At 36.9% G+C, this 26538-nt stretch overlaps 3 protein-coding genes across 5 annotated transcripts in view; all 3 read left to right on the top strand.

Moving 5' to 3' along the window:
* EGFL6 (EGF like domain multiple 6) overlaps window positions 1-2749 on the top strand; it is a 34170-nt gene extending 31421 nt beyond the window's left edge. The window contains exon 12 of the mRNA XM_088144457.1: window positions 609-2749. Coding sequence (XP_088000583.1) covers window positions 609-719 — 111 coding nt within the window. The 3' untranslated portion in view covers window positions 720-2749. The remainder of the gene's footprint in view (window positions 1-608) is intronic.
* A 5539-nt stretch (window positions 2750-8288) lies between these two features.
* TCEANC (transcription elongation factor A N-terminal and central domain containing) lies at window positions 8289-18386 on the top strand. 3 transcript variants are annotated; one of them, XR_015796829.1, is made up of 2 exons: window positions 8289-8544; window positions 18207-18386. XR_015796829.1 is itself a non-coding variant. In XM_015887853.3 (2 exons), the coding sequence occupies exon 2, from the start codon at window positions 11855-11857 to the stop codon at window positions 12905-12907; it is 1053 nt and encodes a 350-aa protein (XP_015743339.1). In that variant the 5' UTR covers window positions 8385-8544; window positions 11847-11854; the 3' UTR covers window positions 12908-15408. The 3 variants fall into 3 exon arrangements, 2 of the variants coding, with proteins under 2 accessions (XP_015743339.1, XP_007426977.1); XM_015887853.3 differs by lacking the exon at window positions 18207-18386 and adding an exon at window positions 11847-15408 and having other exon boundaries at window positions 8385-8544; XM_007426915.4 differs by lacking the exons at window positions 8289-8544; window positions 18207-18386 and adding exons at window positions 8556-8799; window positions 11847-15408.
* A 68-nt stretch (window positions 18387-18454) lies between these two features.
* Window positions 18455-26089, top strand: RAB9A (RAB9A, member RAS oncogene family). Its single transcript, XM_007426913.4, has 3 exons — window positions 18455-18695; window positions 22415-22447; window positions 24905-26089. Exon 3 carries the CDS (start codon window positions 24939-24941, stop codon window positions 25542-25544), a length of 606 nt encoding a protein of 201 aa, XP_007426975.1. The 5' UTR covers window positions 18455-18695; window positions 22415-22447; window positions 24905-24938; the 3' UTR covers window positions 25545-26089.
* The last annotated feature ends 449 nt before the right edge of the window (window positions 26090-26538 follow it).

Raw genomic sequence — 26538 nt, 5'->3', positions numbered from 1 at the left:
CATCATTAAGCCGCTGCGCCACTGCGTCCCCTCAATCGATACAGTTCTATGAGATAACTAATTTTTTCCCTTTTTTATTTTTAAAGAAGGGCTTACTACTTCACACAGCTTGTGGGGTGCTTTTTAAATGTCTTAAAATGGCATTGGAAACATTTCTACATGATGACAGATTATTGGTTCAAGAAAGGAACAACAGTGTGTAGTGGTTGCCTGTCTTTAAAAAGAAAATGGAAATGAAATGATCATCTGGCCATCCTGTAAAATTGCAATATCTGAACCTCAGAAGAACTGCAGCCATCATGAGTAGCCTTTTGAAGATTATGGAATTTCTTCCCCCACATTTAACTGAAGATGACAATCCAGCTAAAGTAGGGAGAGGTTCTGCATCCAGTCAACAGCTGTCATTAAACTTCCTTAGTGTTTAAATTGAAAAGCATTTATTATTCTATTGCACAGAATAATTTTGGTTGAAAAGATAGGATTTAGATACTTATAACAAATTAATAATGATGCAAAGATAGTAAAGTTATGTGTCTTGTATTTTATCCTGTATCTTCTCGTTGACAGCACAATTTTATTAACAATGTTTTCTTCCTTCATTTTATCAGATCACTTTTGAGGCAGAACGTGGTAAAGGTAAAACTGGAGAAATCGGAATTGATACCGTTCTACTGTTTTCTAATTTATGTTCTGAAGACCAGTTAACATTGGATATCTGAACAGATTATTTCTCTTATATTATTTGTTGTATTCATACAGAGATTTTGTACTGCCATAGCCTAGATAAAATGTAGATCTGGGAATTGCATCTTGAACTGTGATGTAGATTTAAAAAAAAAACCCTGATAGATTTAAATGTCTTTTGTTAGATTGTTTGTACCTAAACATACTACATTTTCTTTTACCTGTAACTATACTATATAATTTGTAGTCATGTTATACAAAAAATGGTCTAGTGCTTTTGCATAAAATCCCTTTAAGGCACATTTCTACTTTACTTGAATATTCCCTGAGTTTTCCTTTAGTATTGTGATGTTTTAGAACAGCGTGAACACTGTAAGACCTCTAGTCAGGTACATCTTGATGCCTATTTTGTGGCCCTGGACCCTTTTTTTTTTTAACATAGCTGCTGAAACGTGATGGCATGGTTTCCTGACATTCTGAAGAGCAAAACACACAAAACATAGTGAAAGTTCTAAAACAGATTTATTATAATTAAAAAAACAAACACAAGGACCTCACCTTCAAACAAAGTCTTGGCCCTGCTTATGCATGTGTGGGTCCGTCACATGTCCCTGCTCATTTTGCAAATGTGTTTTGCGTAGCGTGGCCGTCCCAAAGAACATTAAGCATGGGCCACATCCATTCAAAGCATACCTACTGCTGTCTTAGAGGTTGAGCCAATTTATGGCCACTAAAATTGGCCTTACACTCTGGATGTTTATTGGAGTTACCGTCACTTACTGTAATAAATATGTAAGGTACACAAGATACTTACATCTCTCAAAACATTTAGAAATTCATGGTTCAGGCACTTCATATTTTTACTGACACAGGTATCAGTATACATATATACTTGCATATAAGCCCATCTGTGGATAAGCCGACCCTAAGATTTTTAACCAAAACACCATGAAAAATGTGCCACCTGCAGATAAGCCAACTGCATTTGTCATGATATTTTGGTTAAAAGAGTGTAATAACTTTGAAATACATATATACTCACAGATACGCCTATCCACAGAGAAGCTGAACTTGATTTTTGGGGTGAATTTTGGCACCTAAATTTCTCGGTTTCTCCGTGAGTATATACGGTGCTTGTTGTGTTAATAAATGGGGACATTATGCTTAAAAGATAATAATGTTAGTCGGCCACTACTTTTCTGCTACAAATGTTAAGCTCATTGCTTTTAATGGTGTTTTTCCAAAATCTGCAAGTAGTGTGCCCGTTTTTTTTTGTAAATTCATATACAACTATAAAATGCCACGTGTGTGTGCGTGTGTGTGCGTGTGTACATTTCCCTATTGTAAATGATTCCCCTAAGCCAGTGTTGTCCAAACTTGGCCACTTTAAGATGAGTGGACTTCAACTCCACTCATCTTAAAGTGGCCAAGTTTGGACAACACTGCCCTAAGCTATAAGGCAACTTACCAATACTAAAGTGAATTTAGCAAGGTTGTGGTTCATATGATACCCCACTTTTTGATCATAATAGACAGAAACATAGTTTCACCGTATGGAGTTTTTCCCCACCCCATAGGCAGCTTGCTGAGACACCACATCGTTCTACTTCCAAGCATATGGAGATGAGTTTAGGGTGTATAGAGTTCCCCACTTCTTTCCATGAAGGACAGCTCTGGGCGCCCACTCTTACTGTGATTTCTCCCATTACCCAAACTAAGGGCTCTGCCTCTGCTTGCCAAGAGTTTATGTCCAACTTCAGAGTGTTCCCAGATCTTTGGATCAAGTTCAAAGTATTTTTGTATGTCATGGCAGAAAAATATGCAAGCCACAACCCAAGTGGGAATTAAATACATTTAAAAGTAGATATATTTCGATCAAAGGGTTTGAGAGCATAAAACAGTATGCACATGTGTCTGATGTATTTGGGAAACAGAAGACAGATTCTCTCTTTTATAAATACACTTATTCATAATCAATTTGATAACATTCCTGTATAATGTAATTACGTAAGGAAAAAGTATGTCAGACTGTCTTCTAAAATGAAAATCCATTAAAGTTCTTTTATTAAGCATTACATTTTTCTTTGGGAAATATTATTTTCTGTAAGTATTTATGATTCAGAAAACAATACGTGAAAATTTTTCTGGTGTTAAGTGATATGTCTGAGATAGATGTTGCTCTTGAAACTTATTTATGAATAACTGGATTTGCCTTTAAATGTTTAATACTACAAATGATGACAAATCTGTATTTAAAGGTAAAAACATTTTCTACATTATAATTGTACAAGCTATTAATGATGAACTTACAAGTTCAGACCTTGAGAAGACTTTAATGTGTGTTTGCACATTTGTCAGGTTTTAATTAGAATTAGATTCATAATTAGATATATAAAGAGGACAAGAGCTTTTAAAAATGTTACAGAAAGAATCAGATTTCACATTTGTTTTCTCTCTAATGCTCAACATTGGAACATACATAAATACACTGAGTTCCTGCTTTTCAAATAACAATACAGTGTGTTGGTGGTGTTCCCCAATCTCTTAGGCATATTTCAGAGGTCAGAATGAAGATGATCCATAAGATCATGAGGACACGCATCCTACTTCCATCACCTTACCTCTCTTCTTTTCCCACACACATCCTACCTATTTTCATTTACACTGTCCAAGGCCTTGTAGATGTATTAAACCAATCCCATAGACCAGTGATTCTCAACCTTTTTGAAGCTGCCGTCCCCCTAAGGAGCGGAAAATTTTTCATCGCCACCCTTTGTGAAAATCCTGTAATTTAGGGTATTGGGGGGGGGGGGGGAGTTACTGAATTATAAAAGGCAAAAATTTTAAGTAATTTTTTTCAGTAGACTTACACACCAAATTTGTTCGATTTAACTCGATACTTTTGCCCTGGAAGGTAATTGCATTCCTTTTATTAAAATTAAAATGACTAATGCAAAAAAAATGAAGCGAATGAAAAGCAACTCAAGAAACACGGGTCAAATCAAACATTCATATTGAAAGGACGCTCAACGCACGCACTGTGATTAATCGCGCGGGAAGACAGCTAATGCACGCGCTGCGATTAATCGCGTGGGAAAACAGCTGACGCATGCGCTGTGCTGGTTGGGATTGGAGAAGAATCGTAGTGTCGAGTTCTTCAAGGTCAGCCTACCTAGAATACAAATTCGTCTCACCATTCTTAGAAGTGCGTGGGGGCAGCCGTCGCGTAAGTTCGTTTTATTGCTGGTACAAATGGTGTAAACCGGATATTCGATTTAATAAATTTTTTTGGGAGTTTTAAAATTAAGTTCGAATGCCAAAATATGCTCATCGCCCCTCTACCACCCAAAACATGCCCACTGCCCCCCTACCGCCCAAAACAAGTTCACTGCCCCTCAGCATCCTCCCACTGCCCCCCGGGGGGTGGTACCGCCCCCATTGAGAACCAATGCCATAGACCATAGCCAGTACAGAAGACACCAGGTTGGGGAGACCTGCATTAGTTTAAACCTTACTTTTGTACTAACCAGGATTTGCTAACTAGCTGAGACTTCATCGTGAGATAACAGAATATCACATTCAGCAACCAAGTTCACATATGATGCTAAGTTATTATATGCTTTAAGAATGGTTTATCAAATCACAATTGACTGTATTCATGTCCCAGATGAAACCATAAATCATGGTTTAGGAGTGGGTTCATATGACATGAATAGCCAAAACCAAATAAATCATAGTATTGTTTGATACAAATTCTCTCCCCCAATCAAATTTACCAAATCAAGGGCAAGGAGTCAACTCACTGTGGCTTAACTTAATGGTGTAACTTCAGAAATAATCAAGGAATTAAAGAATTATAAGACAGTGTGAAAGAATTTAAATCTTGCTCTCAATATGTTTAACTTTCTGGTAGCTTTGTATAACCTATGAATTCATTAACAGATAAAAAGGTCCAAAGGTACATCTTGTTATACTGTATACTATAGAAGGTATTTTCTGCTTATAGATGGGGTTATTTTATACCTTGTACAAATGTTGCACAAGAGAGATGTTACTCAATTCAAATATATCCTACTTATGCCCAATCTTGCCTATGAGAGAGAACTGCTACAGAACCTATTGTAGACTAACCTACCTTTTGCATGATTGAAGCATTAGGGGGGCAGCAAATGATTCTTCCTTCTTTACATTGAGCCTATTGAACTTAAGTGTTTCATAGCCATCTGTTAGCAATCTTGCCATTATGATTGTCTATCAAGGGTATATGCCAGCTAGGCTGCTGCCCATCTCTGTCACCGCCTTACTTGGGCAATAGTGGTTGACTGACATCCTGCTATAAATACCAGCCCAAGTGACAATTGCTTGGCAGGCAGCAGAAGACAGAGATCAAAATGAGCAAAAGAGTATTTGTGAGATTGGACTGAAGAAGAAATATGGAGAACTTAAACATCTGCTTGCTGCTTTTATATGGCATGCTGAGCAACAAACCGCCCTCTTGTGTTGTGTCAGGCTTCCAGGATATTCTGTTCAGTGTGATTAATGTTCAGTGCATAAAGCAAGGCAGATAATTGTATTGGTTGAATACATTTGATTAAGCATGAGTAGTGTGTGAGCCAAGAAGGATGGCCAGCACCAGGAGAGCAGAGGTAGATAAAACAGGCTAGAACCACATCAAATCAGACAGGAAGGAACTGGAAGACAGTCGTCATTTGAAAGCTTCCATCCCTGTTAGAAGAATTAATAGCTTTCTCAGGATGGTAGCATGAAAAGGCATTTGTTGAAAGAACTCTAAACTTTCTAACAAGTATGTTATTTCTTTTGTTGTATACAAAAAAAGGGTTCAAATTCACTAGACTAAAATATGACTGACTTGTTTGTAGCTCACTGTATTGTAAGCTAGCTTGATTAATTTATGGCTCAATGGTTATGCTTGCATGACATGTTTACCCATGATAAACTTAATCATGGCTTACCAATTAGGCTAATTTTCTCTGATGGCATGCCACATAGCATTAGAATGTAGGATCTTTTTTATCATTCTTAATTTTCTCTTTGGCTCAAGGGATATTTTTATTAGACTATCTCAGTGGCATTTAGCACAAGTAATTAAGGCTGAATCTATGATGCCCACAATATTGCATTTTCTCTACATAAACTTGTTTCACTTCTGTCAGTTTTGATCTGTGAGAATTTCAACCGTATAGTTAACATTAGTGTGCTTGCCATAATATTGCAAGCTGTGAGGCTCAGGGGCTCAGGAGATATCAAGGATGAGTACAGCAAATCATTGTGGCCTCCTCTTGATGATGTATTTGCCTCTTGACTCTAATATAAATGTATGGATAATATCTACATAATTTGGGGAAGAAAATATCATTCTGCCGAGCATTTGCATATTCTTATGTCTTACTCAAGAAAAGTATTGAGGGAAAATATTGGTCAGTCAAGACCACACAACCAAAGATAATCTCAGTATGAAGGGTTTCAAAGGGAATATTTCTCTCCACCATTTTTCTTTCCATGTTCTGTTATTGTTTCTACATTCTCACTTTGATCCAATAGACTGTCATTTACATGAATGGACAGTTCGCAGGCCAACTGTTTAAATCAATTGAGAACTGTAAAATTAATTACATATGGGGATTCTTGTGGATGATACATTTTATGAGTTGTGAGTCATCCAATTTTATCTCATTTTACTAAGTAATCTGCAACAAAAAAAATTGCAGTGTTAGCATGATCCTGTTCGGGGTTCCAGCCATACAGGCTTCCAGGATATTCCATTCCTCCTTCTCAAATTGTCATAATATGGGGTGCATTTTATGTGCTTAGTCTTCATTGTGCTGTGCTTGAGGGGGGATATCCCTTTCCAATGTTTGTTTTTTTAATAATATTTTATTGAGATTTTAAAGATACATATTTAAAAGTTAGAAATGAAAAGGAAAATTTGAAATACAAAATATAAAGAAAAGGAAAAGAAAACGTGAGGAAAGTAAAAGAAGAAAAGATATGAAAAATAGATAACTTCCAATCTATCTCTGGTCTTAGAAATAATAAGACTATCATAAGTGCTAGTTTTTAATACATTAAATAGGAGTAATTCTTTGTTTAAATATATCCCATTACATTTATAATCTAATCTTCAAATCCCCATGTAAGCTTCACCCCACCTGCATTTTGCAAATAGTCCATCAATGGTTTCCATTCTTTAAGGTAGTAGTTGTTTGAGTTTTTTTTTAATAGGCAAGTCACCTTTCCAATGTTTGTTGTTATGAGATTTTTTTCACATTTCTCTTACATACTTGAATATTACCTGTCTGACTTTAATAATACGTATTAGGGAAGGACCTTGTTTTTGGATTAATGTAGTGGCTGTGTAATATAACCAATGCTTCCCCCTTGTGGTCATTAAACCAGCAATGCAAATTATATGTATTCCATCTCTCGCTGGAGTGAAAACTCCAGTGGTGTCCACCTTCGTTTTCTTTAGAAGTTATTGAAATTAAAACTCAAGGTTTTATGAAACCTGCACCACATGTCAGCAGAAGGCAGCAGAAGTTCAAAATGAAGACAAAATCCAGGGGCAGCAACTTAAGCCATAACAAAATTTCCAAACTACTTATTATGGCAATCTTAATTTTTAATGCTAAAGGAACAAAATAGCAGGCAAGTATCCTGTTCCTCAAGTGTAAGATCCTACTATTGAATAGCTGAATTCAATATGCTGCAAGGTGTATAAAAAATAAAGATAACTGTGCCAGCTATAAGAAAAATTCCAAAATTCAAGCTGGGGAAATAAGCATCTACAGTAAAAAATACTGTGCAAACTGTTCTTCAGAATAAACCAGATGGACTGTTATAAAGAGTTTCCTAAACTGAGATAGAAAAGACACCAAACAAACTTCTGGGGAGGAAAACAATAGTTTATTAAAGTAGCAAATTCTGTATTTTTTAAATTGTTATTTTAATTTCCTGTTGCATATTACATAGTATTTTTAAATTGACCCAGATGTTTTATGTACATCTCATGCCACCTTTAATTTGTACTGAAGCCTATGAATAGATTCTTAGCCACAATCCCTTTAAATTATCTTGGAATTTGCTGCCAAATACACATATATATTGGCTTCAGTGTGCTGCCATATATATAAAGTGTAGCAAGTATTTTATCTTTCTTTCTTTAGTAAATTTGTATTTTTAATGTAGTCTTCTTGAAAGGCTGAATGATATACTAGACTTGAAAAGGCAAGAGTTTCAAGTCCAGTACATAGTAGTAGACATTTTAATATTTCTGATTAAGTGGAAAAAAATAGGATATAAATCAGCCTTCCTGGAACCATAGTTTACTCCATTAACCCAGTTTTATGGATCTGCATAATGCATAGAATCAAATTAATCCTAACAGGTAGATTTGCAGAAGGCCAAAATGCAGTTGGCTACTTCGCTGTGGAGTGTTCCTGGTGAACACGTCCGTCAACAAGTCTGTGGAACCAAGCAACGTTTTAGTTAATTAGAATCATATCTGAATGTTTATTTTACGCTGGTAGAATCCCACAAATAACCCCAAAGAAACTGCAAATATAGCCGCCTTCCACTTGGGCGCCCTCCAAATATAAAGACTTCAACTCCCATAATTCCAGCACTGGCCGTACTCTCTGGGAATTTTGGGAGCCTGGCCGCCGCTCCAGAGGGCCCTGAATTCAGAAAAGGCTGAGCGAGAAAAACAAGACAGGCGCACGCTGCCAATGCTGAGAGCGGGAGCGCGCACGCACCCTTCGTTTTCTGGCTGAGGGGAGGGGCTGCGGACGGAGGGAGGCTGGCAAGGCGGAAGTGCTGCGCTGGCACCGCGGAGGTCTCCAGGTGAGGCAGAACAGCCGCCGTGCTGGTAGGGTCCAGCTTGGGTGGAGAAGGAAGCGCCCCATGACGCTTGGGTGACACTCCAGGAGGGCGCCCTGTTTTGTTAACTGGCTTCGGGAATGCCTTTTAGAAACCAGGACCACTTGCATCCCTAGCAGGCTAGCATAGTTTGGCTAAATAAACCCCGTTTGTGGAGATTAGCTGCAATAGCAGCAGCGTTTTCAAGCGAATAGCTCGTGGGTATGAAGATTGCACCAGGTGGATATTTGTTTGTTTGTATTACTTAATTTTGGAAAACCTATTTCTATTGTGACCCCTTGTGCCTCTGACTGTCCCTCTCCCACTCAAGCCTGTATAGAAGCTGTACTCAGTGTCCTGTAAGTTTCTGCTAAGAGATAGGGAAAACGTTAAGCTCCACTCTCAAACATTGCTTAATTCAAACTTCCATTATTTCTAGCCACCGTGAAGAATGTTCACTGAACGTGGTGGGAATTGTAGCCCAAGGCAGTTGTGCTGGTTGTAGAAGGCTGTTTTGTATTGTGAGGATGAACCATATTCATGCAATGTGTGATGCCTCAGACAAGCTGCACTGTGGTTTGCTTGTTTGAGGCATCACATGTTGCATGAATCCAACCAAGGTTAAAGCTTAGTACTATGTAAACCAGCTAGTTGTGGCTTTTTCATTAAACTGTGATTAGGAAAGCCATATTTTACAGTGAAGTGTGAGCTCTGACATATTTTCATGTGTGGTATAAAAGTAAAGGGCTCCAAAAAGCCTTCCAAGAAGTTGTGAAAGAAATAGAGCTCAGACAAGAGCCTCATTTTGTGTCTCCCAAAATCCTGATGGTAAGAAACACAAATAATAATGCAGTCTGAGTGTTCAGATATGCTTAGTATAGGTTAAAAGGAAAAAAAAAACCTGTTGCCAAACCCAAGAAAAAAATAGAAAATCCGAATATTGTCCATATACTGTATGTGTTTTGTACAACCCTGCCAAGTGTGACCCCGTGCTCTCCCTACCCCATGACTAAATTGTTCCCCACTCTTGGTTAATGCTTGAAAATATTGAATAACAGCTGCTTTTTAAAAACATTTTTTTTAAAAGATAATCTGTATTATTTTATAATAATAAAATTTGTGGGCAATTTTCTACACAAATATTAGTGAAATTCAGCAATAGGAACCTTAGGTTTCCTTTTTATTATTTCCAACCCAACAGAATGTTGGACAAATTATATAAAGGTGCTGGGTATTTTGCCCATTAGCAGAAACAAAAGGAAAGTGGACTAGATTTGGTGTGAGACAGAAACCAGCAAAAGAAAGATTGCATAATAATACAGAAGTAGAGAAAAAAATCCTGTACAGTAATGAATCCTTAAGGAGAACTGGGCAATAGTTTGCTGACTATCCCATTCTACCCTCCACCCTCCCCTTCCTTCCTGTCTCTTCCCAGTCCTGTCAACTAGAACAGAGCTGTTTTAAGGGTTTGAAATGAATCCCAGAAGCTGTGCTCTGCGCACTTTGCTGCATTGTTAGTCTTTCCAACCCAATAGAATTATTGTTAAGTCGTGTCCGACTCTTCGTGACCCCATGAATCATATCACGCCAGGCTTTCCTGTCCTTCACTGCCTCCCTGAGTTTGCTCAGTTTCATGCTCATTGCTTCAGTGATGCTATCTAACCATCTCATCCTCTGCTGTCCCCTTCTCCTTTTGCCTTCAATCTTTCCTAGCATCAGGGTCTTTTCCAAAGAGTCCCCTCTTCGCATTAGGTGACCAAAGTATCTGAGCTTGAGCTTCATTATCAATCCTTCCAATGAGCAGTCAGGGTTGATTTTCTTTAAGATTGACTGGTTTGACATCCTAGCAGTCCAAGGGACTCTTAAGAGTCTATTCCAGCACCACAGTTCAAAGGCATCAATTCTTCGGCGCTCAGCCTTCTTTATGGCCAGGCTCTCACAGCCATACATTACTACTGGAAAAACCATAGCTTTGATTATGTGGATCTTTGTCGGCAAGGTGATGTCTCTGCTTTTTAATGTGCTATCTAGGTTTGCCATAGCTTTCCTCCCAAGGAGCAAGAGTCTTTTAATTTCATGGCTGCAGTCTCTGTCTGCGGTGATCTTGGCGCCCAAATAAATGAAGTCTGTTACTGCTTCCATTTCTACCCCTTCTATTTGCCAGGAATTGATGGGTCCAGATGCCATGATCTTAGTTTTTTTAATGTTGAGTTTCAAGCCAGCTTTTGCACTCTCCATTTTCACCCTCATCAAGAGGCTCTTTAGTTCTTCTTCAGGATAAAAAAAAAATGCTACCTTATGGGAAGAAGCAGTTGAGTAGCGGGTCAGAATGCTGCTGTGTGCTCCTTTTTAAGTTCCCCTGCTTCTTCCTCCTAAGTTACCTGTTCCAGACTAGAGCATACGCAGTCCGTCCTGTGCTTCCCAGTGTGCACACACAGAGAGATGCAACATGCACGCGGACACACAGGCAACACATATGCACTTTGCTTAGATCTTCCTTTCCCTCCCTTCCCCTCTCTCTCCCTCTCCCTCTCCCTCCTTCTCACATATACCCAGCCTGATTAGCCCAAGGGGAGAATCTGCACACACATTTCAACATATTAATTCATTACATACAAGAAAATACAGATGTTTCCTATGTCCACTGCTGGTAAGAAGCTTGGGAAAAAATTCCAGAAACCACGGTTTGCATACTTCACCTATCTTGCTGTATACATAGAATCCAACATACACATAATCAATGGTCCCTAAAATGTTCTTTGTTACCTTTTTAACGTCAGACAAAATGCTTTGTCTCTCACACGTTCCTATAACTTGACTGATTTCTGTGAGGCAGTATAGTGTGTATAGCTGCTTTGGCTCATTCTGGAAGTATTACCATAACATCTATGCTTAAAAATACTGCAGGGTACAATTATACATTTTATAATTGTACATAATATGCAGCCCAAATGATGCATTTTTCTGTGTGATTCAGGTTTATTCCCTAATATGTATAGGATTACATTATGTTGTCATATACTGTATTTAAAAAAATTATATTATGCCACCTGGCCTCCAGTAATTAAAGTATTATGGAAGTCATTGTCTTTATAGATGTGTGTATGTATGTATGTGTGTATATATATATATATTTGCTTTTCTATAACTGTAGAGTGAATATTAGAATACACTTGAAAAATCCCCAAATATGAAGAATTATCTGAATCAGGTGTCTTATATTATACTTTATTCTTCATGCAAAAGTATATGGTGTAGTTAACATGATTTTGCTACTTTCATTTCAGAATTTGAAATGTCTAACAGAAGCATAATCATGACTACAGCTGGTTGTATAGAGAATCTACTACATAAAAAAAATTACCAAGATATTGGAAGTCATCTTGAATATCTTGAAACTGTTGATATGACTATAACTAATCTCCAAGAGACTGATATTGCCAAAGCTGTTTTCCAAATCCTCAAGAACTGTCCCTCTGTAGTACTGAAAAACAAGGCTAAGCATTTACTGTCAAAATGGAAAAAACTTTATAAAAAATACCAATCAATGCAAATTAAACCAGGACCTAGTAATATGGAAGAATCTTTTGAAAATGATCAGGTAGTCTTGGAGAATATAAACTTATGTGAGAAACAAGGTCAGCATGAAAAAGTAGATCCTGTCAGTTTCAACCATTGCCTGCCATCAGAAAGCAGTTCAAAAGCTATTAGAAGTAATGCGCAAGAGGATGATGCAATTCAACCAGAACATCTGGGAGTCTCATGCTTGGTTAGCAAAACAAACGCATCTGAGGATCCCATTACAGCTCTGAGGTGTAAATGCATAGAACTTCTTTGTGAAGCTTTGCTTGATTCTTCAACAAGCAATGAACAAAATGAAAAGCATCACAAAATAGCAGAAGAAATTGAACAGCACATTTTTGCAATGTATGTTAAAAATAATAGAAAATACAAAAACTGCATCCGGAGCAAAGTTTTAAACTTGAAAAATCCTAAAAATTCTCACTTAAAGAGTAACTTGCTTACAGGGGCTCTTAATCCCAAAACATTTGCTGATATGTCTGTGATGGAAATGGCACACGCTGAATTGAAACAGCTTAGGACTTCATATACAAAATCATCTGTTCTGGAACATCAGCTCCCTCAAAATATCAATGGTACACATACAAGCAAAATAAAATGTAGGCACTGTGAAAAATACGATTGCACTGTTACTGTCATTGCAAGGGGAGCCCTTTTCCTTCCTGGTTGGGTGAGGAATACAAATGCAGATGAACAAATGATGACTTATGTAATTTGTAATGAATGTGGGGAGCAGTGGTACCATAGCAGATGGATCTGTTTGTGATTGTACATTATCTAGAGGAAGTAAATATAAAATATGACAGTAACCCAGAGCAAACATTTAAATGTGGAAGTATTATAACTGCTTAAATGGTTTTGTAGGGCAATAAAATGTGGATGTGCATTACTGGACAAGTGACTAAAATACTGGAAGAGACTGTCTAGAAATCAGAATATGACTCACACCAATCCATAAAAAAAATCAACTTTACTATAGTATCAATGATGTCATGCAACTTACAAATGTAGGATATTTTAAAAGTACTTGTTATGCTAGTAACTTTCTACATTCATTTGAAAGCTTAAATTTAACTAATAGTTGGCCAAACGCTAGGAGTTTCCTGACTATTTCACAGTCCTTGAAATTCCCTCCCTCTTTTGGTAGTCCTCATGAGGAGACCCAAGAATTCAAGTCATGAGATGTCCTTGATACGAAGGCAATATTGTTTTGGCAAGAAAGATATTCATTCTGCATGATATCAGTTCCAGTTGAAGGCAAATTATTTGTTAATTTTATGCCTTTTATATTTTAATTATAGTTATGCAGTTTATAGTTGATTTTACTTCATTATTAATGGAAGAGCTAAAATATTAGTCTGATCACAGTGACGCATCTTTTGTTAACCTTCCAATTACAAGTAGTCCTCACTTAACAACCATTTGTTTAGTGACCATTTGAAGTTATAGTGGTGCTGAACAGAGACTTACAATGGTCCTCGCACTTATAACCACTGTGGCACCCCCGTGGTCATGTGATCATGATCTGGGCGCTTGGCAACCATCTTGCAGTTATGATGGTTGCAGCGTCCCAGGGTCACATGATCGTCATTTGCGACCTTCCCAGCTCACTTCCAGCAAGCAAAATCAATGGGGAACTGCGTGATTTGCTTAATGACTGCATGATTCGCTTAATGGCTGTGTGATTCGCTTAATGACCGCTGCAAAAAAGGTTGTAAAATCAGGTTGGACTCTTTAACAGCCTCCCCACTTAACAAATGTTCTGATCCCTATTGTGTATGTTAAGCAAGATCTACCTGTAGATTACTGCAAATATACCATACACATCTCTGCTCTTGAAGATGTTTGATAAGTATCTGTAACTATATTAATAGGGTACTGATGATGTAGCTCAATGTATTGATATCATAGTAATATTAAAAGAGCTTTCTTTTGACTGCCTGTTAGTTTCCTGAGCCAGTTGAATATACAGTTTCTTAACCTTTTAAAGATTTAAGTAGCTTTGAGTCCAGATGACTAAGGGGGTGCCTTTTCCCATAAGTCTGCCTATTATTTAGGGTATCTATAAGGCCTTTCTCATGAACTTTTTCCATCAAAACATGAAGCTTATATTCAAGGGAGAAATTTTCCTATCAGCATAGAGGTTTATTTAGCAGAAATGCTACATGCTGTTATTGAGACTTCAGGCAAATAAGCACATGCCACATTGTAGTAGATGTTAAATATATAACAAATGTTTAATTATTAATAAAGATGCCAACTTCATTAAGCAAGGTGTTTTGAATTTCCTACACTAAGTTTGGCTTTAGATAGATAGGGGCTACCTGTCAAGTTTCTAGTTGGTTACACAGTACTATTCGGTGCTGCATCTTTTGTGACGAATGATAGATTAGATGGATTTTATCCTAAGCTATCCAGAAACTTTTTATCATGTCTTAATAAATGGATTAATACAGATTTGTTACATTTGATTTCTAAGTATACTTCCTTTTTTTTAATTGTGAAACACATTAGTGGATATGTGGGCTAATTGAAACAAACGGCATAAGGAGGTTGACAAACAGCAACCAGAAAAATGTATAACACCGGCAGCTTAGATAAAGTGTAGTATGTATTGTACTGGAAATTCTAGCTGTGTAGTAACTATTTGGCCAGCACAATGAACTTTTTATTCATCTTGTGCAAGGTTTTCTTTCTTTAATGAGGAACTAGTTAGATTGGGCTGCTTTTATTCCAACATTTGTTTTAATCACAAAGTAAAAGGTGAAATGTTTCCTTAAGAACTAATATATAAATGTTGCCAAACATGTTCAGAGTATTGGTATTAAGAATAACATTTTAGTAATGCAATACAGATAAACATGGTGGTTCTGGGTGTTCCTTATTGGATTCATCTTTTGTTCTGTTTTTTCACTAATGCAGTCTGACATAATCCTGCCAATGGAATACAGATAACAGTACTAAATAATGTTACAAAAGGACACTAAGATTTCTTCTGAAAATAGTTGATAAATGAATTAAAGCTAATACTCATTTAATTTTTTTTAAAATTGCTGGTAGACTATTAATCTATTGAAGCACCTTAAGGACTACAACATTTATTATGACTTAGGTTTTTGTGTTGTTGCAGTTTACTGCCTATCCCTAAAATGTGCACATACATATGCATACCTATCATGCTAATCTCTTTTGTGGTAGATAATACTACATAAAGTTCAGAAAAGAAGTGAAAAATAGTAAGCCATAGAAATTAAAGCAAGGAAAAGAAAATTCAGTATAACGAAATCGAGTTTAGTTCAACATCATTCATGACACCTCTCCATACGTTCTGTACCTTCTGTCCTTGCAAACTATCCTTGCTTCTATAGCATCCATTCTTCTATTCATACATTACCTTTTGTTCTTAAAACTTCACTCTCTCTTATTAAGGATCTCATCAACTTCATCTATCCACAACTTCCTCAGTCTTCTACTTTTAACCCTTTATGTATTTGTGATTAATTCTTCCTTCATTCTTCCCATGTGACCAAACCACCTCCATGTTCTTCTTTTGTACTATTTGCTCAGTTTTGTATTCAATACACATTCATCCAGTACCCATTCATTCTTGACCCCATATTTTCTTGTTCTATCACACACTGCATTGATCTTATGATTTTTCTGACATAACCAGCTCTCACTGTTTTACATCAAAATGGGCAGAAGCAGTCTTGTATCTGATCATTTTCACTTTTGAGAGATGTTCATTTCACTCAGACTATTTGTTATCTCTGTCCCAGCATCTGCACACCTTAAAATTTCTCCACACATTACCCCAACATTTGTAAGCATTTTGCTGAGATGGATAAATTGATCTACTTGCTCTAATTTTTAAATTTATAACTATCAATTGTTTGCTGCATTTTTCCTATCAAAAATAACTACATTGATCTTGGGTACATTTAAGATCCATGCTCCATCATACAGTCTGTCATTTGCTAAAAATCATTAGGCCTATAAATCAACACAGGATTGGCTGTGTATAAAAATACATGTACATTCACATCTCCAAGTAATATATTTCTAACATCACAAGCAGTACTTGTACATTTATTCATAAATACATTAAACAATTGAGGAAACATCACAGATCCTTGCCTTATTCTCATTATATATTGTTTATATCGTTCTCATCATATATTGCTCTTAATGCACTCAGCTTAATGCCTTCAGTTCCATATTGTGCAAACAATCCAAAATTCAAACCTATCCTATACTATCTTTAAATGAAATGTACAATAAATTTTACTTTTTCTCAATGACGTGCTGAAGAGCAAAAAATTTGGCAGACCACAAAAGTGTACACCATAATAATTTTTTACTCGTCAAGGTGACATAATTCCATGCCATTTTTGTATAATTATTATTTCTTAGGGGTGATATTTGGCTGGATTCACTTGTGCTGAGCTGCAATGTGATTTTGTGTTTGGCTTGGTAAATTGTATGAATGCAGCCAACTTAGCAAGCCATGATTAAGCAAATTATTCCTTTGCATAATGGATTGCAATGAATAATGGATTCATATAGCTCAGTATAGTGATATTTCACTGATACAAAGCAGTTCCCCACTCCACAAAGGCTGAACGTGGACCTGGTATGTGATAATGTGTTTAGTGCTGGCTATTTTTTTGTATTATCTTCTATTAGTGCATACATTGCTTAATCATAATAAACATATTGTGTTTAATATTCTCTAGGATATTTTGTCATGAAATATGAGTGAATATCCTAAGAGTTAAACATAATGATGCTACAAAAGGACCTTGTGGGCTTTAAAAACAAGACAAACTGTCCTAGTCCTGATTCTTTTCCACAATTAGCTCATATTTCCACATTCTGGCAGGTCATTATCTTGGCTTCAAAAATGTCTGGAAGTTCATTTTTGATCTGTAAATATACTTTTCTCTATCCTGCAGATTTTAGGCAGTTTAGAGTGCATTACATAATTACATAATAAAAGCAAAGTGAAAATGGCTTTTAAAAAACTATATTGTTCCGGAAGCATCTGTGAAGCACAGAGCTACTGCGGACAAGGGAGCCATCTCTCTTGAGATCGTGAATGGTTAGGCCAGAATTTTATTGATAACCATAGCAAAGATTTGGCACAACATTCAGCACAGATCACCTGCTGGACCAAACCTTTGTGCTTACCTTCTGCAGTGTCAGAGGACAAACATGGCTAACTATGGAGGATCGGGCTTACTCCAGAAATGGTTGAAATCTGCAACCACTCTGCCTGGTGATTTCATACCACAAGTTGTAATTTGAAAGGTGCTACTTTTCCTAAGGCAGACTTGCAGTAATGGTGCAGGTGAAACCTACTGGTGATACAATCATTTGATTAAAGCAGTGTTTCTCAACCTTGCCAATGTGAAGATGTATGGACTTCAAGTCCCAGAATTGGAGCTGAAGTCCACACATCTTCATGTTGGCAAGGTTGAGAAACACTGAATTAAAGTCTGGCCTCTTCTTATAATAAAGGAACAACCTTCAGTACTAATGCAGCAAATCATTCATATAGTTGTTCATTTGTTCAGTCTTTGTGGCAAGATGGGCCTCATTTCAGTGAAGATTGTCCGTCTTATAAGTCCATTTTTTAAAATCCCACCTTTCTTATTTTTATAAATAACTCAAGGTGGCAAACATACCTAATACTCCTTCCTCCTCCTATTTTCCCAACAACCCTGTGAGGTTGGCTGGGCTGAGAGAGAGTGACTGGCCCAAAGTCACCCAGCCGGCTTTCATGCCTAAGGTGGGACTAGAACTCACCATCTCCTGCTTTCCAGCCTGCTGCCCTAACCACTAGACAAACTGGCCCTATTTGTGTTAACAGTGATAGCATTTAGAGAGCTTGCTTCCTGCGGGGCTCTTTTTTTGATTGCATTTCATTTTGCTAAGCATGAGAGTCTCCTCGAATGACTCGTTACCCCATTATGTGTTCAACATTTTAAAACTAGCTTCATTATTAGGGCTTCCAGTAATCACTCTGTTTCAAGTATTGATGGAGTCGTTCTTGACAATCCTAGGCAGCAGCACAATTCAAAGGCATGAAATCTCGGAGCCCAAGAAAATGAACACCCTACAGAACAGATCCGCAGCAGAAGAGAAGCGTCGCAGGAAGACAACCCCCCGCCCAAGCGCCAAAGGAGATTAGCCTTGGTCTTCCCCGAACGTTTCGAGCAGGAACTATATCAGCCCCGCTGTTTTCCAGGGGCCCAGCAAGCAAAGCGGACACATAACGTAAAGAGGCGGGACGGGGCAGACGGTCTCCAACTAGAAGCGCGAGCCAAAGGGAGACGAGGTCCCGTAGCCTAGCAACAGCCTCCCTTTCGCTCAGTTGGGCCGAGAATCGGGAGGCGAGGCTGCCATCGTCTGATGTCACGTGGGAGCCAGATTCCGCCCTCATAGCGCAGCCACGGCCATGTTATTTCCCTCCCAAATTCCCTCCCTTCCTCTTTGCCGCGGCGGCCGCAGGTGGCTTCGGGTCATTTACCGGCTCTCCGCTTTCTTGACAGGTGAGCGCGTCCCGTCTCTGGCCTTTTCCCGTGTTTGGGATCAAGAAGGAATCCATTTCTTCCGGGGTCCGGTTTCGGGCGCTGCGGGCTCCGGGCGTCGGCTTGCGTTTTTCATGGCTGCTTGCAGTTGTTGGGGAGGAGGCACTAGCGATGTTGCCCTCGTCCCGCATCGGTTCTTTCGGAAGGGCTTTGTAGGGTCCGATCGAGGGTGACTTTTGGTCTCTCCTTGGCGCAAGAGGGAGGTCCTAAAACCAGCGTTGCTTGTAGGGGAACGCGAATAAGGCCCGCCCCGGTGATTGGGGGCTGCAGGGTCCCTCGAAACCCTAGACCTGGCTCTAGGGCTTCTTAGCGTGAGAGTTGAGGGGACCTTCGGGGGACAGGTCGTCCTGCCTTATCCCGCACAAGTACGGCCACTTCTTTTACCTACAGCGAGAAACTTTTCCTTCTGAGATGCGCCTCTGTTTTTCTTTCCAGTGGCATGATTAAAGGTCCCGTGATTCAGAAGGAGACGGCGGTTGGGTTGGGAAATAGCTTCCCTTCTGTATTTCTCAGTTGGCACGTGACCAAGTTATCCCTTGGGCAAATAAGCCAAATTGATTAAACTCACTGGACTGTCAGAGGACGGTTCAACAAGTTATGTATGTCCTCTTTGTTGCATTTTTCATGTGGAAAATCCCTGCCCCCAAAGAGACCATTCATCAGGCTACTTAGTTTGTTTCCTGTTTTTGTTTTAATTAAACTGAGTTTAAAGAAGCATTTTTCCTGCTATCTGTGCAGTTATGTGTAAAAAATGGCCTCGGTGACATAAGTTGTCTCTAGATGAGTAAGACTTAGACCAAAATAACTTGTTTAGTTGATTATGAAAAGAATCCGTTTTTAAAAAATGCCTTTTCTTCTTTGGGAAGATGCGAAATTGTAGGCTGTATTCACAGCAAGATACAATATTTTAAAAAGAGATTATTATGTATAAGCAATTTTCAGTTGTAAACTGAAAGAGTAAAGAACTACCCTGATTTTTGTTTTCAACAAAACAAAACAAAACCCTTGAAGGCTCTAATTTGGCTTTAAGATACAGTAGTTCCCCCCCAGCCCATAAACTATATAGACCCACTTATAAGAGAACACTTGGTGTGTGTTTTTCCTCTCTAAATCTTGTGTTTATTTTTTCATAGTTTTCAGCGGGATATAATGAATATAGTCATTTGCTATGCTATATTATACCCAAACAGTCCAGTTGCTCTTCATGGTATTGATTGGAATATTTAGCTTTGAGTTCTAAACTCTTTTGATAAACTTAATTGAGAGGAGAGCATGATTGCAAAGGGGTTTCTGCAATTTGGGAAGGAGATTTCCTGTTATTAACTGAGTGTTATCTGGAATATTCTTTATTTGGAACCACACTTGGAAGTATTATGAAGTAAATAGTACTTGCCCAGATGGCATATAGGGGCAAAAATTAATCATGTTGATATGCTGAAGTATTAGTCGAATAGCCATAGGTAACAAGAAATTACATGCAGGTGAGTGAACAGGGTGATGAAGCAGAGATGGGATGCTTTAATCCTCTTCTAAGCCTGGTATAGAACCAGTGGGCTGTCAAAGGAAAGAAACTCCAATTTTCAAGACTGGACTGATAGTTTTCAAGGTATTTGTTTAATCTATAAACTAGTACACATTATGGATCCAGCAGATTTAGGGAATTCCATTTCAATCCCCATGAAACTATGTATCACACATTTATTGTTGCTCCAAAAAAGGGGCATTCATCTATAATTTATTTATTTATTTATTTATTTATTAAATTTCTCCCCACCCATCTTTCCCCAATGGGGAACTCTGGGCGGTTCACACAAAACATTAAAACCGTAAATACATATAAATACATAAAACGTAAAAATTTAAAAACATTACTAAAAAAGAGGAAGAGAGTCCAAGAAGATGAAGGATCTGGGGCTGAAGACAGCAGATCTCTAGGAAGTATGCAAAGTTTAAAATATTTTTTAATATACAAGTGTTTTAGATGTCTCTTTGAATCCTTTGGCACTTAATACGATGCAGATTATTAAATATTCCATGTCTACTACTGTTATCTATGTTCTGACATGTAGTTATGATTTTGTTGTATTGTTTTAGTGAACTGTTTTGAGGAGTTCCCCCATATTTATTAGTGGCACAAAGAAGAACCAATGCGGGATTTATTTCTAAAGGAGATACAGAGCCAGTAGCCCTGGGCAAATTGTCCCAGTGATTATAGGATTGCAGCTTTATCATAGTGCACACATTAATAATTGCAAAATTCTAACAAAATACCTGTATACAATTGTAACTTCATAATTGAAAAAAGGAATTGCTAGATGTTAGTGATGTGTGGCATCTACTATCTAGATTACTGGAAAATGACAGTTTCAAACAGCATCATGTATATACTGTATGTATGTATATACTTGGTTTGTATAGGATTATTTCCATAGATTTATTTGAATAAGGCTCAAATAACTATGGTCTCATTGCTTTTTACAAGCCTTTTAAATATGCATATCAGCTAGACTTGTACTAAGTCATGAGTAGAGTTTAAAGCATAATTTCTAAGACATTTCTCTTAGGATTACAGCTTTATATAAATCTCAGTAGAGATAATATGTAGTTAAAATAGTAAGACCATGCATAATCAAATTAAAGAGTTGAGCATTTAATTAATGCTCCTGAAAGTAATGTGGAATATAAAAACTAAAAATATTAGCATTATTCACTATTTCAATAGATGTGGCAATTAAACCTAGGACAAAACAATCTCCTCCAGAATTAGCAACATGGTACCCTTCAATTTGAATCCCAGAATAGCCAATGGCAAGAGATTGTGAGAATTATAATATTTGAAGGTATATGTTTATCTCCTCTGGTGTAATTGTTATAAATACATTAATACTTCCTGTAATAAGAAAACCAGTGGGATGCAGTGGCCACGATATTGGACTGGCACTGGGAGACCCGGATTTATGTTCACCCTCAAACCATGGAAGCTCATTGGCTGACTGAGCCAATCTCCCTCTCACAGCCCAACCTAACTAACTGGTAGTTGTGGGAAAAAATAGAATAAGGGAGTGCTACGCATGCCACCTTAACCTCTTGAAGGAAAAGGCAGGATATAACAAATAAGTGCATATTTGCAGTTTAGTATCCTATTTAAATAAGATTATAAGTTGCAATTCTGTACATTGTTATATTAAATACTTTAATTTATTTTTATAAATTGTTTTTTTAATATAAAATATTATATGCCTGTTGCAGAAGCAATTCTAAATAACCAGCCCTCTCTATTCTGTTGTTGTATAGACATGCTGTAATAATCACCTTTAATTAATTTCCTATAGTGAAATCTCAAAGAGTAACTTTCCACAAAATATCTGCATGAAGTTTAATTTCTTCATGTTATATTGTTGCCTTCTCCCCACTCACTTACTCACTTACGAATTTCAATTTAATTTTAAAAAATGAGTATGCAAAGTTTTCACTTCACTGAAAGCAAGTTGGAGGTAGTGATACTTAATAAATGCTTATCTAGTAATATTATATAAGAGTAATTTGATTATGACTTCCTTTTGTACATGTTAAGTATATATCATATAATAAAACAAAGTATATTTAATTAGTTTTAAAATGCATAGCTGGCAATATGTCTTCAGCAATAATGCAGTCTGTCTCTTTCTTTTTTTTGGCAGGTATTTAATTATGATTTATACTGAACAGTAAAGGTAACTATTTTGATGAAATATTTCATATAGTAGTAATACTTGTACTTTAAATGAAAAAAAATTGTGATAAAAATGTAAATATAATTATCCTATTACATGCACACCCAGGTAAGGGAAGTGGCAAAGGAAGACTAGATATAAATCTAGATGTGACAGACTTAATGCATGTTGGAAAAAGGTTTCAAATGCACTCTGTTCCAATATTTATGTTCTGATATTCATATCTGGAAAAAAATCCAAAATGACTGACTGAAAAGGCAACTACGAATACAGCAAGATCAAAGTAACAAACCAAAAGTAAATATGTCTAATGCATAAATGTGCCAATGTACCACATTAATACATAATAGTATCAGACATTTCAGTTGCACTTATGCTTCTTAGTCAGCAGTCTCCCAAGCTGTATGTTAAATTCTCTCTTGAAACTAAAGGAAAGCAGTTATTGATAATGCCTGGAAATCTTTTCGAAGTAGGGGAGGGGGGAAATGCAGACACAATCCACCTAAAATAAGTGCTTGAACTCAGTTGGAATTCTGATACAAAAATCATGAGTAGAAGACATAGTTGCTCTATTTTAGTTATTGCTGTAATATGTAGGCTTCCTTAGCAGTTTACATATTTCCGTTAGCTCAGTGCTTTACAGAAGCGGAAGACCATTTTTGGGTTTATTGTGCATCTGGGGTATGCCATTTCTGTATATGGAAAATAGAGGACATGATGTTTCCCATTCATAGTTAATTATAAACTAGCACTGTTTAAACTACAGTATCAGCACAGTTAATATTATACCCTATCCTTGTGAATACATTTTTCCTGCTATGCTACAAATGACAATTTCATCTCTGATAAGAGGGTCAAAATATAGTGTTGGCATTGTCACTATTAGATCTAATAAGATCATTTTTTAAATTTTATTCTAATGTATTTTCTAATAAGAAAAGGCCTTTGGGGGTAAGGTAGAGAGGATGTGCTTGGTGAAAAAAGCTGCCAGTGTACAATAATATAGGGGAAGATACCAGAATTTCTCATGGTAATAGAGCATGAGTTCTTGTTATTGAGAACAGTACTCTATGGAAAACTATGAATCTTATCCAAAAGCAAATTAAATATACAGAAGTAATATCTATAAACATTTTTTGGGGGAAATTTTCTCCCTTTATTCTTTGGAATAGTCAAATCTTCACCAGAAAATATTTATTGCTTTGTCAGTAAAAGTGCAAAGTGAAATAAACAAAATCAGTCAGCAAAATCAATTAATATCTTAGGAAGGTTGTCACTATTTAAGTATGAAATGCTTGTTACCAGAAAGCAGCTGCATAGATAGGTGAATAATGTACCAAAGATCCTTTAACTTATTGAACACAAGAAACATATGCTCAACTGTGATTTCTTAGTTGCACAGTACTCTATATTATGTAAAATTGGTTTCCCAAGTTTTCTGCATGTAGATACAGAGACATCATGATAAAGAACTTCATTAACTAAGCGTTAACATAGCAAGATTTATTTTGTTCAGAGTTGCATTTGAAATAGCATCACTGCATATAGGGATAGTAAACACTTTATAATAATACTTTGTTTTCTCTAACTTTCCTCAATCAGCAAGAGAGTGAGCATTTCATAAAAAACAAAAATAATGTAGAGGCTGTTATTTTCTGAACAACTATTATGTATGGCAAACTGCACAGAATACGGGTAGTCCTCATTTACTGACTGTAATTGGGACTGGCAACTCCATCACTAAGCGATGCAGTTGTAAAGTGAAACATCAAATGACTGCACCGAACTTATGGCGTCAGTTCTGGCTATGGTTGTTAAATGCAATGTCATGTGAGTGTGACTTCCTGCTGGCTTCCCTATTGAGTTTGCTTGTTGGATAGTTCTTACTATATTTTGTTGAAAATGTCTTTTTTGAACATGATATTCAGATTGTAGGAGTAGACTATCACAGAAGAGTGTGCGGGGGGGGGGGACAAAGTGCTTTGTTTTGGCTCTGGACGTTTACATTGGCACTACCAAGTCACTTTAAAAAGTGTATAAAGAAATATATTTTTCCATACCAGTTCCACAGTCCCACAAAATTCTCTCTTAACTAGACTGTGGGGAATATACTCACAGTACCTGCTGGATTATTTTTCACTGTTGTCTTCTGGAATGTTTTTTGATTCCCATACTAGTACTAATCAGGTCTGGTGCTTTTTCAAGATCAGCCAAGGTTGGCTAGGTATTGCCACCCAAACTTATTTTATGCTATTACGATGTGCTCTCAGTTTGAATAACGTAAGAATTTCTGCCTAGTTTGTAGAATATGTCTAATTACACTAAAATCAGTCTTCCATTTTTTTGGTGAGCAATGAAAGCATTGTTGATTGATTTAATCACCAGCATACAGAGATAATATTTCGTATTGAATTTGTGTTAAAATGTTTGCAATATGAGCTTTGTTTTATTTTTCAGATCTGGAGATCATAAAGGATCTGTTCTTGAAACAATGGCAACAAAATCATCGCTCCTTAAAGTAATCCTTTTAGGAGATGGAGGAGTTGGAAAGAGTTCAATTATGAACAGATATGTTACTAACAAATTTGATACCCAGTTATTCCATACAATAGGTGTAGAATTCTTAAATAAAGATCTGGAAGTGGATGGACACTTTGTCACAATGCAGATATGGGACACTGCAGGCCAGGAACGGTTTAGGAGCTTGAGGACTCCTTTCTACAGAGGTTCTGACTGTTGTCTTCTCACTTTCAGTGTAGATGATTCTCAAAGCTTTCAGAATCTGAGCAACTGGAAAAAAGAATTCATTTACTATGCAGATGTGAAAGAGCCTGAAACATTTCCTTTTGTGATACTGGGTAACAAAGTTGATATAACTGAGAGGCAAGTATCTACAGAAGAAGCCCAGCTCTGGTGCAGAAACAATGGCAACCATCCTTACTTTGAAACAAGTGCAAAAGATGCCACTAATGTTGCAGCAGCTTTTGAGGAAGCTGTTCGAAGAGTTCTTGCTGCTGATGATAGATCAGATCACTTGATTCAAACAGATACGATAAATCTTCACCGAAAGCCCAAGCCTAGTTCATCATGCTGTTGACTATTTAGCTTTATCTTTTGGTCCTATATCATTCTAACTTAACTGGGAATAATAATAGAAAATATGATTCAGTGGATGACACTCTAATATATTAAACTGTAATATTTTACTGCTTTACGTGCTGGCCAGAGGAGAGATTCTCTTCAATAAGTGACCTACTGCTAAATTAATGGTATCTGACATTTGGGAAAGGTATTAACTCAAGAATTCATTTAATTTAAACGTTATTTGAATAATAAATTATATACTAAAACTTGAAAGTTCTAGAAGCACTACTTGGGGGACTTGTTCTGAAATTCAGATGCAGAATAGAAATTTTATATGTACATGTATATTTTTGAGGTCACCAATCCATGTTTTGCTTCACTAAAACTTTTTTCATAAAGCAATACTAGTAGATAGTACATTCTTATTCATGACTACATCTTTAATCTGATTTTTTAAAAAGAAATCTAATATAAACATCTTAAGGGCTTTTGCTGTTTGCCTAGTGTCACTGAGCTACCTGTAGATTTTAAATTAGATAATAAATATGCATACATGGAGCCTGTGTGTGTTTGTCTGCCTTTATCTGCTCTTCTTGCACACCATTGGGCAGTAGATAATACCTTGATTTTTCTGTCAGAAACTTGGATTTCAGTATCTCTTAAATCTTGGCATAAGTTGTCAGTTTTTAAAGTTACATTAGCCTGACTCAGTTTTGACTGAACTTCTGTGATTAGCAGGATTTGTTGGGTTTGAGTGATAACTTAATATACTATGAATATTTCTAACAGGGCAGAAATCTTAATACAAGTATAGGAATAACGTGAACAAGACAACTTGCAAATGACATGAATACCATATAGATGAAATGTTCACTGCTCTAACTCAAAGACCTATATTTAATTCTGTTCCCAATTATGCTACCCTTACATTTCTATTTTGATACGTTTATATGCAGTTACCTCATGCCAGTCTACATATTAACTGTTCCTCTTGTCTTCAGATTCTA

The sequence above is a fragment of the Python bivittatus genome, unplaced genomic scaffold, assembly GCF_059951505.1.
Source record: "Python bivittatus isolate LINGU-HERP-01145 unplaced genomic scaffold, Pbiv_v1 ctg000350_np1212, whole genome shotgun sequence".
NCBI lineage: Eukaryota > Metazoa > Chordata > Lepidosauria > Squamata > Pythonidae > Python > Python bivittatus.
Note: the sequence above shows the minus strand (reverse complement) of the source record. Positions and strands in the feature narration are given on the sequence as shown.

Bases quoted from the DNA above. Each gene is read 5' to 3' on its own strand.
- RAB9A (XM_007426913.4), top strand. From the start codon at position 24,939: ATGGCAACAAAATCATCGCTCCTTAAAGTAATCCTTTTAGGAGATGGA.